Source organism: Oncorhynchus clarkii, chromosome 12 (genome assembly GCF_045791955.1).
Source record: "Oncorhynchus clarkii lewisi isolate Uvic-CL-2024 chromosome 12, UVic_Ocla_1.0, whole genome shotgun sequence".
Lineage (NCBI taxonomy): Eukaryota > Metazoa > Chordata > Actinopteri > Salmoniformes > Salmonidae > Oncorhynchus > Oncorhynchus clarkii.
The window spans coordinates 77,803,708-77,819,440 of record NC_092158.1 but is presented as its reverse complement, the minus strand read 5'-3'; the positions used below and the strand labels follow the sequence as shown (position 1 = coordinate 77,819,440).

The following is a 15,733-nucleotide window of genomic DNA, read 5'->3' as shown; positions in this document are numbered from 1 at the left end:
AACAAGTTTGTGTACAAAATTTGAGCGAAATAAGCTTTTTCTCTGTATGGAACATTTCTGGGAACTTTAATTTCAGCTCATGAAACACGGGACCAACAATTGACATTTACATTATTTTATATTTGGTACAGCTATCCATCTGGATTTCCGTGTCTGTTTCCATTAGTACTTTTTGAATCTCTCAACAAGGAATATGTGTAGTAATTTGCTTTTGTGTAAAGTAAAATTGTATTATATTTCTATTGAAATATTCGTTCCAGTTATAGGCAAACACGTCATAGCCCCCTTTCGTGCGACAATCCTGGTGTTGAGAGCCATTCAGAAAAACAGAATTGCAACTTTTTGATCTTACATCCATTTAAATGTCACCTACCTACAACAAGCACAATATTTCCAAGATATATCAGTTCAGTCATTCAACTATATCCATTCTCATAATCAGTCGCAATTCAGTCACTGTCAGTACATTGCATGCAATGCAAGGGATAAATCAAGTGTGTAGTGGATTTTTAAAAATTCTTCAAGATATCAATTCAGGTATTAATTTTCGCTTATTCTGTGAAGTTTACGGTATTTCAAAAATATGGGCTCTTGTATTCCAGTACTTTCGACATATCCAATACTGAGCTCACTACCGGTCTCTTTTCGGCTTCGCTGTGACAAGCATGGCTGACACTGGTCTTGTAGAAACGCTTCTTCAGCGGGTGGAAAAGGTGGACGGTGGTCTCGACAGTCAGGATGTTGCAACCAGTCTTGGTGTGGACCACCAAGCTATCGTCGGGGCTGTGAAGAGCCTACAGGCACTTGGTGATGTGAGTTTACCTTCCCGTGTTGAAGCGGAAGTTAAGCGACCGTCCACTTTGTTCATTCGGCGGAGAACTTAAGGACACAGCTGATGCTTAAACCGACTAGGAAAAACCTAAAACTGACCATTACCTTAACCCTAAGCTAATTTTAATAAATGATGTAATTAAATATCGTTTTGGGCGTCAAGCGTGTACTTATAGCATTTTTCTGTTCATTCTATGATGGTGGGCATAGCATTTTTCTGTTCATTCTATGATGGTGGGCGATTGGATAGGAAAGTGATGCAATAGGGACGTAAACGGGATCATGTTAGCCAGCTAGTTAGCAACCTTCTATTGTGAAGACTAAATAATTGTAGACCATGAACAAATACATAATTTAGCTACTCTTATTGAATACAGTGACAATGCTATTACAGACTTGCATCCCTGTCAAGACACACAGAACAATCCAACAATGCAATGTGGACTAGAATCCAAGGCAATGGTGACTGTTCAGACTGAATGTTCAGCTTGACTAAAAACTGAGACATTTTCAATATTAGCTTTTATTGAATCGTCATTAAGGCAATCTACCAACGTTTGATACACCTAGCGGGCTACTACTTGTATAGGATGGTAATTAATGGAAGCTTCTCTAATGTCAAACATGTAAAGTGTGGTGTACTGCAGGGCAGCTCTCCAGGCCCTCTCTTTTCTATTTTTGCCAATGACCTGCCACTGGCATTAAACAAAGCATGTGTGTCCATGTATGCTGATGATTCAATCATATACACATCAGCAACCACAGCTAATGAAGTCACTGGAGCCCTTAACAAAGAGTTGCAGTCTGTTTTGGAATGGGTGGCCAGTAATAAACTGGTCCTGAACATCTCTAAAACTAAGAGCATTGTATTTGGTACAAATCATTCCTTAAGTGCTAGACCTCAGCTGAATCTGGTAATGAATGGTGTGGCTTTTGAACAAGTTAAGGAGACTAAATTACTTGGCGTTACCTTAGATTGTGAACTAGCATGGTCAAAACATATAGATTCAATTAGAGGTCGACCGATTATGATCTTTCAACACCGATACCGATTTATTGGAGGACCAAAAAAAGCCGCTGCCGATTAATCGGCCGATTTAAAAAAATAAAATAAACATTTAAAAAATGTATTTGTAATGACAATTACAACAATACTGAATGAACACTTATTTTAACTTAATACATCAATAAAATCAATTTAGCTTCAAATAAATAATGAAACATGTTCAATTTGGTTTAAATAGTGCAAAAACAAAGTGTTGGAGAAGAAAGTAATATGTGCAATATGTGTCATGTAAGAAAGCTAACGTTTAAGTTCCTTGCTCAGAACATGAGAACATATGAAAGCTGGTGGTTCCTTTTAACATGAGTCTTCAATATTCCCAGGTAAGAAGTTTTAGGTTGTAGTTATTATAGGAATTATAGGACTATTTCTCTCTATACGATTTGTATTTCATATACCTTTGACTATTGGATGTTCTTATAGGCACTTTATTATTGCCAGTGTAACAGATTAGCTTCCATCCCTCTCATCGCTTCTACCTGGGCTCGAACCAGGAACACATCGACAACAGCCACCCTCGAAGCAGCGTTACCCATGCAGAGCAAGGGGAACAACTACTCCAAGTCTCAGAGCGAGTGACGTTTGAAACGCTATTAGTAACGCACCCTGCTAACTAGCTAGCCATTTCACATCGGTTACACCAGCCTAATCTTGGGAGTTGATAGGCTTGAAGTCATGAACAGCGCAATGCTTGAAGCATTGCAAAGAGCTGCTTGCAAAACGCACAAAAGTGCTGTTTGAATGAATGCTTACGAGCCTGCTGGTACCTACCATTGCTCAGTCAAACTGCTATATCAAGTCATAGACTTAATTATAACATAATAACACACAGAAATATGAGCCTTAGGTCATTAATATGGTCGAATCCGTAAACTATCTTCTCGAAAACAAAACGTTTATTCTTTCAGTGAAATACGGAACCGTTCCGTATTTTATCTAACGTGTGGCATCCATAAGTCTAAATATTCTTGTTACATTGCACAACCTTCAATGTTATGTCATAATTACGTAAAAATCTGGCAAATTAGTTCGCAAAGAGCCAGGCGGCCCAAACTGTTGCATATACCCTGACTCTACGTGCAATGAACGCAAGAGAAGTGACACAATTTCACCTGGTTAATATTGCCTGCTAACCTGGATTTCTTTTAATTAAATATGCAGGTTTAAAAATATATACTTCTGTGTATTGATTTTAAGAAAGCTATTGATGTTTATGGTTAGGTACAACGACAGTCCTTTTTTGCGAATGCGCACCGCATCGATTATATGCAACGCAGGACATGCTAGATAAACTAGTAATATCATCAACCATGTGTAGTTATAAATAGTGATTATGATTGGTTGATTGATTGTTTTTTATAAGATAAGTTTAATGCTAGCTAGCAACTTACCTTGGCTTCTTACTGCATTCGCGTAACAGGCAGGCTCCTCATGAGGCAGGTGGTTAGAGCATTGGACTAGTTAACCATAAGGTTGCAAGATTGAATCCCCGAGCTGACAAGGTAAAAATGTGTCATTCTGCCCCTGAACAAGGCAGTTAACCCACTGTTCCTAGGCCGTCATTGAAAATAAGAATGTGTTCTTAATTGACTTGCCTAGTTAAATAAAGGTGTAAAAAAATAAATAATAATAAATCGGTGTCCAAAAATACCGATTTCCGATTTGTTATGAAAACTTGAAATCGGCCCTAATTAATCGGCCATTCCGATTAATCGGTCGATTCAATGGTTGTAAAGATGTGGAGAAGTCTAGACGTAATAAAGAGATGCTCTGCTTTTTTGACACCACACTCCAAAAAGAAAGTTCTGCAGGCTTTAGTTTAGTCTAATCTTGATTATTGTCCAGTTATGTGGTCCAGTGCAGCAAGGAAAGGCCAAGTTATGCTGCATTTGGCCCGGAACAGAGCGGCACGTTTTGCTCTTAATTGTAATCAGAGGGCTGATATAAATACTATGCATGTCAGTCTCTCTTGGCTAAGAGTTGAGGAGAGACTGACTGCATCACTTCTTTTTATAAAAAACATGAATGTGTTGAAAATCCCAAATTGTTTGCATAGGCAATTTACACACAGCTCTGACACACACACTTATATCACCAGACTTGCCACCAGGGGTCATTTCACAGTCCCCAAATCCAGAACAAATTCAAGAAAGCATATAGTATTATATAGAGCCCTTATTGCATGGAACTTCCATCTCATTGCTCAAATAAACAGCAAACCTGGTTTCAAAAAACAGATAAAGCAACGCCTCTCCCCTATTTGACCTAGATAGTTTGTGTTTATGCGTTGATATCTAGGCTACGTGTGCCTTTAAAAATGTTTTATGTAGTTCTTTTCTTGTCTATTGATGTCCTGTATAATGTCATTCTGTATTATGTTTCATGTTTTGTGTTGACCCCAGGAAGAGTAACTGCTGCTTTTGCAACAGCTAACGGGGATCCTAATAAAATACGAAATACCATAATGTCAACTTTGAGAAATTAGACCGAGTCAATAAGTTGGGAGCTGTTATTGTCACTGGATCTAAAAATGAGCCCATGGTAAACGTATAATGTGCAGTGATAGCTAATTCATGATGTGTACACCAATCAGACCTTGAGAAGATAACCAAATTGGTGGTCCTCTGCCTCAAGCCTCCATTATGATTTTGATCATGGTTGTTTGTTTTCCTGCACAGGTGATCTCAGCTGAGCAGCGCTCCTCAAAGCACTGGGAGCTGACTGGGGAAGGCTGTGAGATAGCCGAGCAGGGCAGCCATGAGGCCAGAGTCGTCAGCTCCATCCCAGAGGAAGGGATGCCTCAGAGTCAGCTCATGGTGAGAGGACCTGCAGGGTGCCTGGACAAATAATATGTACCGTAATGTTATGTTTATTTGGATGAAAAACATCTGGCTGAAAAATAAAACATTTAATTAAAGTTGGTCTTTACATTGTGATTTTGGGTCATAGCAATAACAGTATATGCTCCCTACTTGGAGCATTGGGGCAGTGTTTACAGATAGTTTTGTCTCTATTTCTGTGTAGAAACTAGCCTTTGGGAAGGTGGGTTTCAGCAAGGCCATGTCCAACAAGTGGATCCGTCTGGACAAGGGCCACGAGGGCGGCCCCAGGATCTTCAAGACTGTGAGTTTATCTTCACATCTGACTTGGTGTGCTTTGTGATTGAGTGTGAGTGTTGCTTTTATAATGGAGAAAATAAGTATGACACACAAGCATCAATTTCCAGGTGGAGCGCTTAGAAGACTTGGTGAGGGACAAGTTGCTCCTGGTACAGAAAGGCCAGGCATCTCAACTGGAGGAGAAGGAGAAGAATGAGCTGAAGAAACGCAAACTGCTCTCTGAAGTGTAAGAATCAGACCGGTTGATAATATTTGACTACTGTGAAAATGCTTGTGAAATGTTAAGTATATGCCTAACTGATATCTACCAGTAGATGGCAATAGATGCCATTCAGCAGTACTACAGTGTTCAATCATCTGGCATCCAGGCATGTTCAGGATGCCCCAGTCACAACTAGCCTCAGCATAGTCTCATGCTGATGATGTTCTCTGACTTGTTGACCCTTAAGTCTTTAGTTGAATAACAGCTGAGAAATGCAGGTTTGGATTAGAATATAAATTATGTCATATCATAGTTACATCCTACTTACATAATATTCACAGATCAGATGTGAGTCAATGTTGTCGCCTTGTCTGAGTCGAGATGTCTCGTTCACCCAATGATATGAATACCCTAACATTGTGTTTATATATGTTATTACTAAATGAATGCACCAGCTAAAGGACCACAAGTACTTTTTCTGGGTCCAGTCAGTCAGGATCCCAGTGGTGAGGTTAATACTGTACCTGGTGAGACTGTTGGCTCCGTCGCTAGCTCAGGCCATTGTTCCCCCAGGTAGCTCTCTCTGTTTCTCGTTTGTCTCTGTCTGCCGTAAATGGCATGCTTCCAGCCCCAGGCTTTGTTCGGTTTTAATATCATAAATGAACAGCAGTATGAGAACTCAACCCTGCGACGTTCCACGCGTCCAGAGTTTAGACGCATTTAGCAACAGATTGTTAATTGTCTACTTCCTATTTGCTAAATAGTGTCCCAGGCACTCACCACCACATGTTTCCAATCTCCAATGTTCCCCAAGTTGACACCTCTTGTGGCCTTTGTGACTCATGTGATATAACACTTTCAAATGACCACATTTATGCAGTTTGAATGAGAATGATTGTGTTTATTTCTGTGAATATTAGGACGGTCAAGTCCTATTGGATCACAAAGGGCAGCTGTTTCAGCACCACCATCACCAAGCAGGAGACAGAGCTCACCCCAGAGATGATCGCTAGGTGAATCCTGCTCTGCTTTAACTGTCAACTTTGACATGGTCGCTCTATGATTGCTAAGATGGATGAGGGATTCTGTATCTAACCTGCATGCTGCTGCTGAGGACCCTGTCCTAAGGCAAATGTATTAAGTGGTTCATTCTCTCACAGTGATGTCTGTGTCATTTCTATTCATATCACTGAATGTTGTAGTCAAATTGGCAGTGTTTTCATTAGGTACCGCGCATGATCCAATAAGTTTTGTCTTTACCTGGAAACTGCAGTCTCTCTCAAAATGCAGGTGATCTCTTGACCATTCCTGGTTTTCATGTGATTGTCTGAAACAATTTGTTGGTTCTCGTAGTCCAAAATAGATGAATGAAAATGCACTTGGTCTGCATTATCACATGAGGGGATTTGGCACAGAACTGTATTCAGGTGTCCCAAAAATGAAATGAGTGTTTTTGTTTATTTGCCTCCATGTTTTATCTGCACACAGACTTTGCTTGTGTTTGGCCATATACACTCATTAATTTGATGTTCTCTAGAACATATTATATGTTCTCCTCCAAATTGACCTATCTCTGGTCTGTGACAGTGGGAGCTGGAAGGAGAAGAAGTTCAAGCCTTATAACTTTGAGGCCATGGGTGTGGCCTTAGACTGTGGCCACCTGCATCCGCTCATGAAGGTCCGCACGCAGTTCAGACAGATCTTCCTGGAGATGGGGTCAGTCGCCTATCCTCTATTCTGCCCTTGCAGGACACCATCAGTATACACTATATAACTAATGTATGGTAAGACTAAGTTCTAAGACCTGTGTGTACTCACTCCTCCTGTCTCCTTCAGCTTCACTGAGATGCCCACCAACAACTTCATTGAGAGCTCCTTCTGGAACTTTGACTCCCTGTTTCAGCCCCAGCAGCACCCAGCCAGGGACCAACACGACACCTTCTTCCTGTCTGGTGAGCGACTGGGTGTCTCTGTGTGTCTGGGCTTGATGCCCAGATAAGATAAAATGGTGCATTATTGATGATGCGCTGAAAGGGAAATCCCTAGCTAAAACAGACTCTAGATTTCCATTAGATATAACTCATCTGTTTTCATCATGTACCATCAGTATTATTTCAATTTAACTTACCGGTAACTGTGGCCCCTCCTATTATTATATGTCTCAGACCCAGCTCAGGCCCATGAGTTTCCCCAGGACTACCTGGAGAGAGTGAGGAAGGTCCATTCAGAGGGAGGCTTTGGATCACAGGGGTGAGAGCTAATCTTCCACACAAATGCATACGCATGGATTTACACACACTCACCATGACCACAACCATGTTTTATTTTATTTTTATTAAAATAAAATATGAACCCCTTTTTCTCCCCAATTCTGTGGTATCCCATCGCTGCAACTCCCGTACAGACTCAGGAGAGGTGTAGGTCGAGAGCCATGGGTCCTCCGAAACACAACCAAGCTGCACTGATTCTTGACACATGCCCACTTAATCCGGAAGCCAGCCGCACCAATGTGTCGGAGGAAACATACACCTGGCGACCGTGTCAGCGTGCATTGTGCCCGGCCCGCCACAGGAGTCGCTAGTGCGTGATGGGACAAGAACATCCCTGCCGGCCAAACCCTCCTCTAACCCTAATTGTGCGCCACCCCATGGGTCTCCCGGTCGTGGCCGGCTGCAACAGAGCCTGGACTCGAACCAGGATCTCAAGTGCCTTAGACCACTACGCCACTCGGGAGGCCCAACATGTTCTTTTTTTAACGATGTCTGTGTTTGACAGGTACAAGTATGACTGGAAGATTGAGGAGGCTCAGAAGAACATCCTCCGTACTCACACCACAGCAGTCAGCGCTCGCATGCTGTATAAACTCGCTCAGCAGGTAACCCACTATCTACATTGGTTCATTCTGTCTTAGTATTTACTCAAATTAATTACAAATCAATTGCATGATGTTACATTCTAACTGTGCAGCAATTGAGCAACTCCTCTGTAACCATTTCAAATGTTATTTTCTTTCTACCAGGAAAATTTCACCCCTGTCAAGTACTTCTCCATCGACAGAGTATTCCGTAATGAAACTCTGGATGCCACCCACTTGGCAGAGTTTCACCAGATTGAGGGAGTGGTGGCTGACTTTGGCCTTACCCTGGGTGACCTCATGGGCATCCTTCATCAGTTTTTCAATAAACTAGGTGAGGGCTCTACCAGTCAGGGTTGGGGTCAATTCCACTCATTCAATTCTCTCCCATGAAATGTAATTCAATTCAAATTCGAAGGTCAGTCTTTGAATTCAGAGAGAATTCAATATTATCCCCAACAATTCCACAAAGTCCAATTAGAAATTAAATTTCTTCAGACATTCAGGCTGATCATGTCACTGTTCAGACAGCCTAGCTATACTGGAAATATCGGAATACAGGTTGAAATTATTAAAAACAAATCCAACAGTAAATGTTTTATACTATATGCATTAATTCCAATGTAATGTAAAAATATTGAATTCCAATTCAATTCCAAAGATGAAATGTTTTTACAATTCAACGTACATTCTCATGAATGAGGGAATTCAAGAATTGAATTGGAATTTCAAATGAAATAGGAATTGACCCCCACCCTGCTTTCCGTACCTCATTCTTTTTTCTTATTTTTATTTACAGTGGGTTCAGTTGTCTGTACTGATGTGGCTTCTAATGCATCTTAATGACTGTAGTATAACATGAGCTTGTTTCTCTATCTGTCAGATATAGTATTTCTGAGAAAGTAAATATATTTTCAATTTTCTCCAGGAATCACCAAATTACGCTTTAAACCGGCCTACAATCCATACACCGAGCCGAGCATGGAAGTGTTCAGCTATCATGAAGGTACAGTTATTGTGAATATCCTCAAACCCTGAAATTTCTCATGTTTGTGTGATATGTGTGTATAGGCCTTGGGCTTTTGTCTCGCTCAAAGCCCATAGACAACGCTATCCACACGGAATCCATCTTAAATTGTCCATTCCTGCTCTCTCCAGGGCTGAAGAAGTGGGTGGAGGTGGGGAACTCTGGGATGTTCAGGCCAGAGATGCTGCTGCCTATGGGGCTCCCTGAGGGGGTGACGGTCATCGCCTGGGGGCTGTCTCTGGAGAGGTGAGTCAATGACAAAGAAACACATTATCCTCTTCAACTAGAACTGATCCTGGTGATGTAATGGAATTGACTGACCAACATTTGTCTAATACAAGATCTACAATACACAACCCCTTCTGCCTGGTAATTGCCAGGGACCTCACGATACGATATCACCATACTTAGGTGCCGATACGATATGTAGTCTAAAACATTGGGAACACCTGCTCTTTCCATGACAGGCAAACTGTGTGAATCCATGTGAAAGCTACGATCCCTTATTTATGTCACTTGTTAAATCCACTTCAAGGAGACAAGTTAAAGGATTTTGAAACGTTGAGACAATTGCGACATGGACTGTGTCAAAATATTTAAGTGCCTTAAATGGGGTATGGTGATAGGTGCTAGGCGCACCGGTTTGAGTGTGTCAAGAACAGCAACGCTGCTGTTTTTTTTTCATGGTCAACAGTTTCCTGTGTGTATCAAGAATGGTCCACCACCCAAAGGACATCCAGCCATCTTGACTCAACTGTGGAAATCATTGAAGTCAACTTGGGCCAGCATCCCTGTGGAATGCTTTCGACACCTTGTAGAATTGAGGCTGTTCTGATGGCAATATTAGGAAGGTGTTCTTAATGTTTGTTATACTCAGTGTATGTCTGCTGCAGAGAGACAAGCGAGAGCATGAGAAAACACGTTTTGATCAGTCAGGGAAATAAGTGCTGAACAAATGTTTGCTCACTGTTTTTAAAAAGAAGATGGAAAACAAGCTATAGGCAGGTACAGCCAACTCGTGCTAGCTAACGCTACCTAGAGTAGCAAAACCATTTATTTATTATTAATTACAAATCAACTTGGATATCGATATAATATAATCCAAAAATAATATTGCAATATGTAACTATCTATCCCCCCCCCCCCCCATCACTACCCACTCTTGGGCCAGCTATCTCACTGGAATTGACTCACATCAGCTCCATATCCCTTACCCTGACCTTAACCCTCTCATAACCAGATGCACAGTCTCAACTGTTAGTGTACTTGAATGGGACATGGGATTTCAATAGGAAAATGTGTCCATAATGTGAAAATATACAATGTTATGCCTGTAATCCCAGTGTGATTTCCCATAGAGGGATTAAAGGTGGACAGTAGTGTGGTCATGTCCCCAGATGTGCAGCCATGCTTCCAGCACACAACACCAGTCTGTTTGCCCACATGTCGACATGTTTACTTCTGGATTGTTATATCTGAGCAATGAGCATAAAACACCATATCGCCTAATGAGCCTAGAATAATGGTTTCTTCAGATGCAGGTCAGAATTTACCATTTAGATATATTTGTGCTCTACTGCGGGTGCTTGAACCCTGGTGACACTGAGGACTTGCATCTATGAGAACAATCACTGCTAATGGCTATAGTCAGTGAGCTGGGAAGGACCATATCATCTACTCTGTGTAATCGCTCTCCTCCATCCCCTCTGTCAATACAGACCTTTGTCTCTATCACCTGTTTGTCTTCTCTCTTTGCTGTCTTCCACCTCTCCTTATAATGTACTATGTCATCTTCCTGACACTCTTTCCTCTGCCCTTCTCTGTCTCCTTCAGGCCCACCATGATCAAGTATGGCATCAACAACATTCGTGAGCTGGTGGGACACAAGGTCAACCTACAGATGGTCTACGACAGCCCTGTGTGTCGACTGGACTCTTAGATTCTGTTCAGGCTTCCACTTGGACAGGCCTGTGTCATCAGGACCCCTTTGCTCATTAGTAACCATATGAACATTGAACAATCCCACAAACTCTTAATCTACCCTGGCCAGAGACTGACAGATCTGTCTGTTTGAGAGGGTGGGAAAGAGGACTTACTTTTCTCCTTATAGCTTGTCTGGGATTCTAGCTGGATTATTGCTGCTGTTTAGAAAGTGATACACATATTATACTTTAAACTTAATTTATGAAACAGTGATAACTCATCATTGGTCCTAATCAGCATCTATGCATGTGCTGAGGGGTAGGTAGTGCTAGTACTGTGTTCTCTGCTGATGTGTGCACTACATCAGAGCATAAGGAACTTCACCAGTGAGTCTTTTTTAATTTAAACGTTAGAACGCTGCACAGCGGCTACCTTTGAGCTCCTATGTAATGAAATGCTTGTACAGTAAAGATGCTATTTTGAAACCCTTTAGCCTTCCATACAAAACCAACCAACTCTGTGCTGTGTCCACTCAGTTCATGAGACAAATTAGAAATAGTCAAATAAAGATGTTTGAAAGGAGCACGATTTACGTCGTCAGTCTAATGTAATCCCCATTGGTAATGCTGAGCTTTTGTTATTCTATTCTGTCTGTGCCAGGTCTGGTTTTAAACCGGTCAGAAGAACATTCTTGTTTTCCTCAATCTTGTTGTGGCTGGTGCGTAACGTGGATTGGCATGTTGAATGATGTGTGCCAAGGTTTAACCCAGAGGATTTAGGAGTTATTTGTGTCATTCCAGTGAAGGTGGAATTACAAATCACCTTCATCGCCTCTAAGTCTCATGTCATCGTATACAGGGTCGATTTTTAGCTCTGTGTGCGCACAGGAGATAATTGGGTTAACACATTAGAGCACTTTGGTTGTAAGTGTAACCTAAAATAACTTAATATGGTACTAAATAAAGGGTCGAGTCTATTCCTGTTTGTTTTAGGCAACGGCACATTGGATGTTTTTTGCTGGTAGCCTAGTTCATCCCCAATCCCTGCAAGATTCTGAATAAATTTACTGTTGCAAAGAGATGTTCCACACTCTTCTGTTATGTATTAGTTAAGTCTTCCGTAGTCTGAATCACTGAGACTGTACGTTGTAATGCAAATCAGTATCCTGCTGAGGAGCAATATTGAAGTTGTACTTCAGCCATGTGTAATCACTTCACTGGAATAGCTTCTCCTGAATGAACCTGGCACAGCGACGTCATGGTACATGCAAGTCTGCCTGAGCATCCTGTGCTGTCTTTAGACGCTTACATGGAGCTGAATTTCTGAATTTGGTAGTCTTTAAAAAACCTTGCATGCTATTGAGGCTGACTTGAGGGCCCATAATAGATGCTGTTGAAAGTTTCTGACAAAGAGAATGATGTTGCGTGCTCTGCCAAGACTGGGAAATCCTGTGTCTGCTGCAATAATGGACAGACAGGATTAAAGGTTGTTTACTTAACCAAATGCAGGAACTCCTTAAGTCTTTCTGTTCAGCTAATCCTTCAACGTCTGGAAATAACATTTTAAACCGGAGTCTGGGAGTCCAAGCTAAGGGTTCCCCAGAACAAAACAATATATAGACAGAACAGATCAACCAAGTTTCTCTGTAGAACCTCTAATTCTAGTTGGAACATACTTCTGGATGCAGTTTTATCCTACCAGGTACTAACTACCCTAACTATCTTCACAAGCACTGGGATAGAAAAATGCTTCATAGGTATTTGTATCCAGTTTTATATGCAAATTTAAATATATATTTTTATCCTGTGCAATCTGATCCTGTGTGTTCCGCTGCATCATATCATGTTTGCAGTTTCTAACTTGCAGAAGTTACACTACATACCTAAATCAATAATAACAACCGATGTAATAGCCATTTAGTTTGAACTTGGTACACATATTTACTACTTCATTGAACATCTCAGCGTTGATGTGGTACTGTATAGTTGTAGTCCCTTTTCATGTTCTGAAGATACAGACAGTAATGTCAAATTCCTCAGTTGGCACAACCAGTGGACAAACCTATTAGCTGGTCCTTAATCGTGTTCACCCTCATACTCTCATTTCAACTCCAAAGCCACATCTGGGAGTCATTTTGCACACAGTTCCACATAGGTCACCATGAATGCAATGCTTTGCATTGATCAGAAAATCTGACATTTCGTCAAGTCAATGATTAATACATTTAGGAGTTCAACAAAACGTGATCTACCAAGTCCTGAGAGACTTGCTGAAAGTTTTATTTAAAGTAGCTTAGTTAAGATTTAGCAATAATCAGTTCCCTTGTTTAGCCTTTACCCTATAGGTCTCATTATTTCCCTTTGATCATTTGGCTTTGATCTTGAAATGAAGCAACATTTATATTACAGAGGAATAGCAGTTTTTAGAGGCTCCCAAGTCTCCATGTTTTGATGGATACTGAAGCAGTATTTAAATGTTATTTAAGAAAGGGGGCTAGTGTAGGCAGCTGATGGTTATAGGTTTGGGATGAAACATGGCAAATCCTTTTCCATGGGATCAGTCTGGATCATTTTGAATGTGTTTCACATCTTTAAATCATCATCTCATGGCAATAGCCATTGATTAATCCCTGTCCTGCACAGGGTCCATTCAGTAGACATGGGGTTCTTAAACTTTTTCAGCTCGAGACACAAATGAGAAATTGACGGTCCTCCCATGACCCAAATTAAGAATAAATAGTGTGTGATTGTAGATGTATCCTCATAACTCGTGACCCTCCTTTCACATAGATGTACTTTAAAGTTGGTTTGATCACACAAAGTTCATCCTGAAAATACCCCGTCTCTGGTGCTCTAGCTACAGTTGAAGTCGGAAGTTTACAAACACTTAGTTTGGAGTCATTAAAACTCATTTTTCAACCACTCCACAAATTTCTTGTCAACAAACTACAGTTTTGGTAAGTCGGTTAGGACATCTACTTTGTGCATGACACAAGTAATTTTTCCAACAATTGTTTACAGACAGACTAGTTCACTTAAAATTCACTGTATCACAAGTCCAGTGGGTCAGAAGTTTCATACACTAAGTTGACTGTGCCTTTAAACAGCTTGGAAAATTCCAGAAAATAATGTCATGGCTTTAGAAGCTTCTGATAGGCTAATTGACATCATTTGAGTCAATTGGAGGTGTACCTGTGGATGTATTTCAAGGCCTACCTTCAAACCCAGTGCCTCTTTGCTTGACATCATGGGAAAATCAAAAGAAATCAGCCAAGACCTCAGAAAAAAAATAGCAGACTTCTACAAGTCTGGTCCCAACCCATAGTTTAATTAAGAAACCCTGCAGTAGACAATTCTACGTGTCAGTACAGGATGATACTGTATAGTACCAGCATGGAAGTTGTCTTCAAAAACTCCTTTGTCAAGCTTTGGTTGCTTTGTGATGTTAACATTTCAACCCATTTAGTTGTCTTGTTAATAACCTTAAGTAGGTCTGTTGAGTCCTGTGACGAGCTTGGTGTAATCAGAATCAACCAGTGACCAAAGGGCTGGAGGGTAGTTGGTGCTGGCTCCTTTCAGATCTCGCTGGGGAGGGAGTTAGAGTACCCAAGCCAGGGGCTGCTGTCTATGGCCAGGGCAGCAGGGCTGTTGTTGCCGGTGCCATGGGTGGGGAAGAAGGGGATGTAGGGGATTGTAGGAAACAGCAAAGGGCTGCCCGGGGGGCTCTCATCCAGGGGCATGGGGAAGCCCACATCATCTGTGTCCCACACGTGGAAAGCATTGTGGGTCAGGACTATGGGGGGGTGTCTGGCAATGAAGCACTCCGGATTTCTGTTCTTCTCTAGGTCCTCGTCAGTGGGGCCAAGAAGACATTCTGATGAAAGGGGTAAACAGAGGGGACACTGGAGATAAGTACATTTGCTTCAGGACTAGTGCCCCTGATCATCTCTGTGTTAGCTAGTCATGTTGCCATTTTGCATTGAAAAGCTTAGGCTTATGCCTATTTGACACAAGTTATTTGGTACACTTATACATTGCGATGGATCAACCTAACAACTACATAGATTAGTTATATTTCCACCTGATTTTCGAACATTTTAAGTTCATACCTGTTATATCAAGGGCCAGGTCCTTGATCAGATGTCCAACTATAGCATAGGCGACTCCTACCACTACCAGTGCTGCAATCAGCAGGTAGACAACTGCCTTTGGCAACGGAATGAGGTCCCGGACTGCCGGCTTATATTCCTTGTACAGCGGGTCTTCCGTCCCGACTAGTACGTCGAATTTGTAGACTAGTGGGGAAGCATGTGCCTCATCATTGAAATTAAAACTGGTGAAATTGAGGGCATTCATTATGGAAAAGTGGCCTAAACGATATAGCTCTAATGATGATAAACGCGCTGATGTCCGGAGATGAGGCAATCCCACCCCCACAACACCAAGACAAGGACTTGATTGGTGGTGATTCTTGTATCTGTGCAACACTCAAGTCTCAACTTCTTTGATGTCTCAGTTCGAATGATCCTAACGGGGATTGAAAAGCATGAAACATGTATATATGTTAATATCTCCACCAAATATAGTTTCATTTATGGAGATATTACTTCAAAACGATTTCAATACCATTTTGACAGTACAAGCGTTAGCTGCTTACCTTGATTTTGGACGACCGCTGTTTTGATGAAACTGGCTTTGCATAGATTTTTTTTTAA

At 41.3% G+C, this 15,733-nt stretch overlaps 1 protein-coding gene across 1 annotated transcript; it reads left to right on the top strand.

Annotated features, from left to right (window-relative positions):
* The first annotated feature begins 618 nt into the window (after positions 1 to 618).
* Positions 619 to 12,522, top strand: LOC139421375 (phenylalanine--tRNA ligase alpha subunit-like). Its single transcript, XM_071172206.1, has 13 exons — positions 619 to 812; positions 4,573 to 4,710; positions 4,919 to 5,017; positions 5,121 to 5,239; positions 6,136 to 6,228; positions 6,803 to 6,931; positions 7,052 to 7,167; positions 7,381 to 7,465; positions 7,991 to 8,090; positions 8,235 to 8,403; positions 8,998 to 9,075; positions 9,228 to 9,342; positions 10,930 to 12,522. The coding sequence occupies exons 1-13, from the start codon at positions 666 to 668 to the stop codon at positions 11,033 to 11,035; spliced, it is 1,494 nt and encodes a 497-aa protein (XP_071028307.1). The 5' UTR covers positions 619 to 665; the 3' UTR covers positions 11,036 to 12,522.
* The last annotated feature ends 3,211 nt before the right edge of the window (positions 12,523 to 15,733 follow it).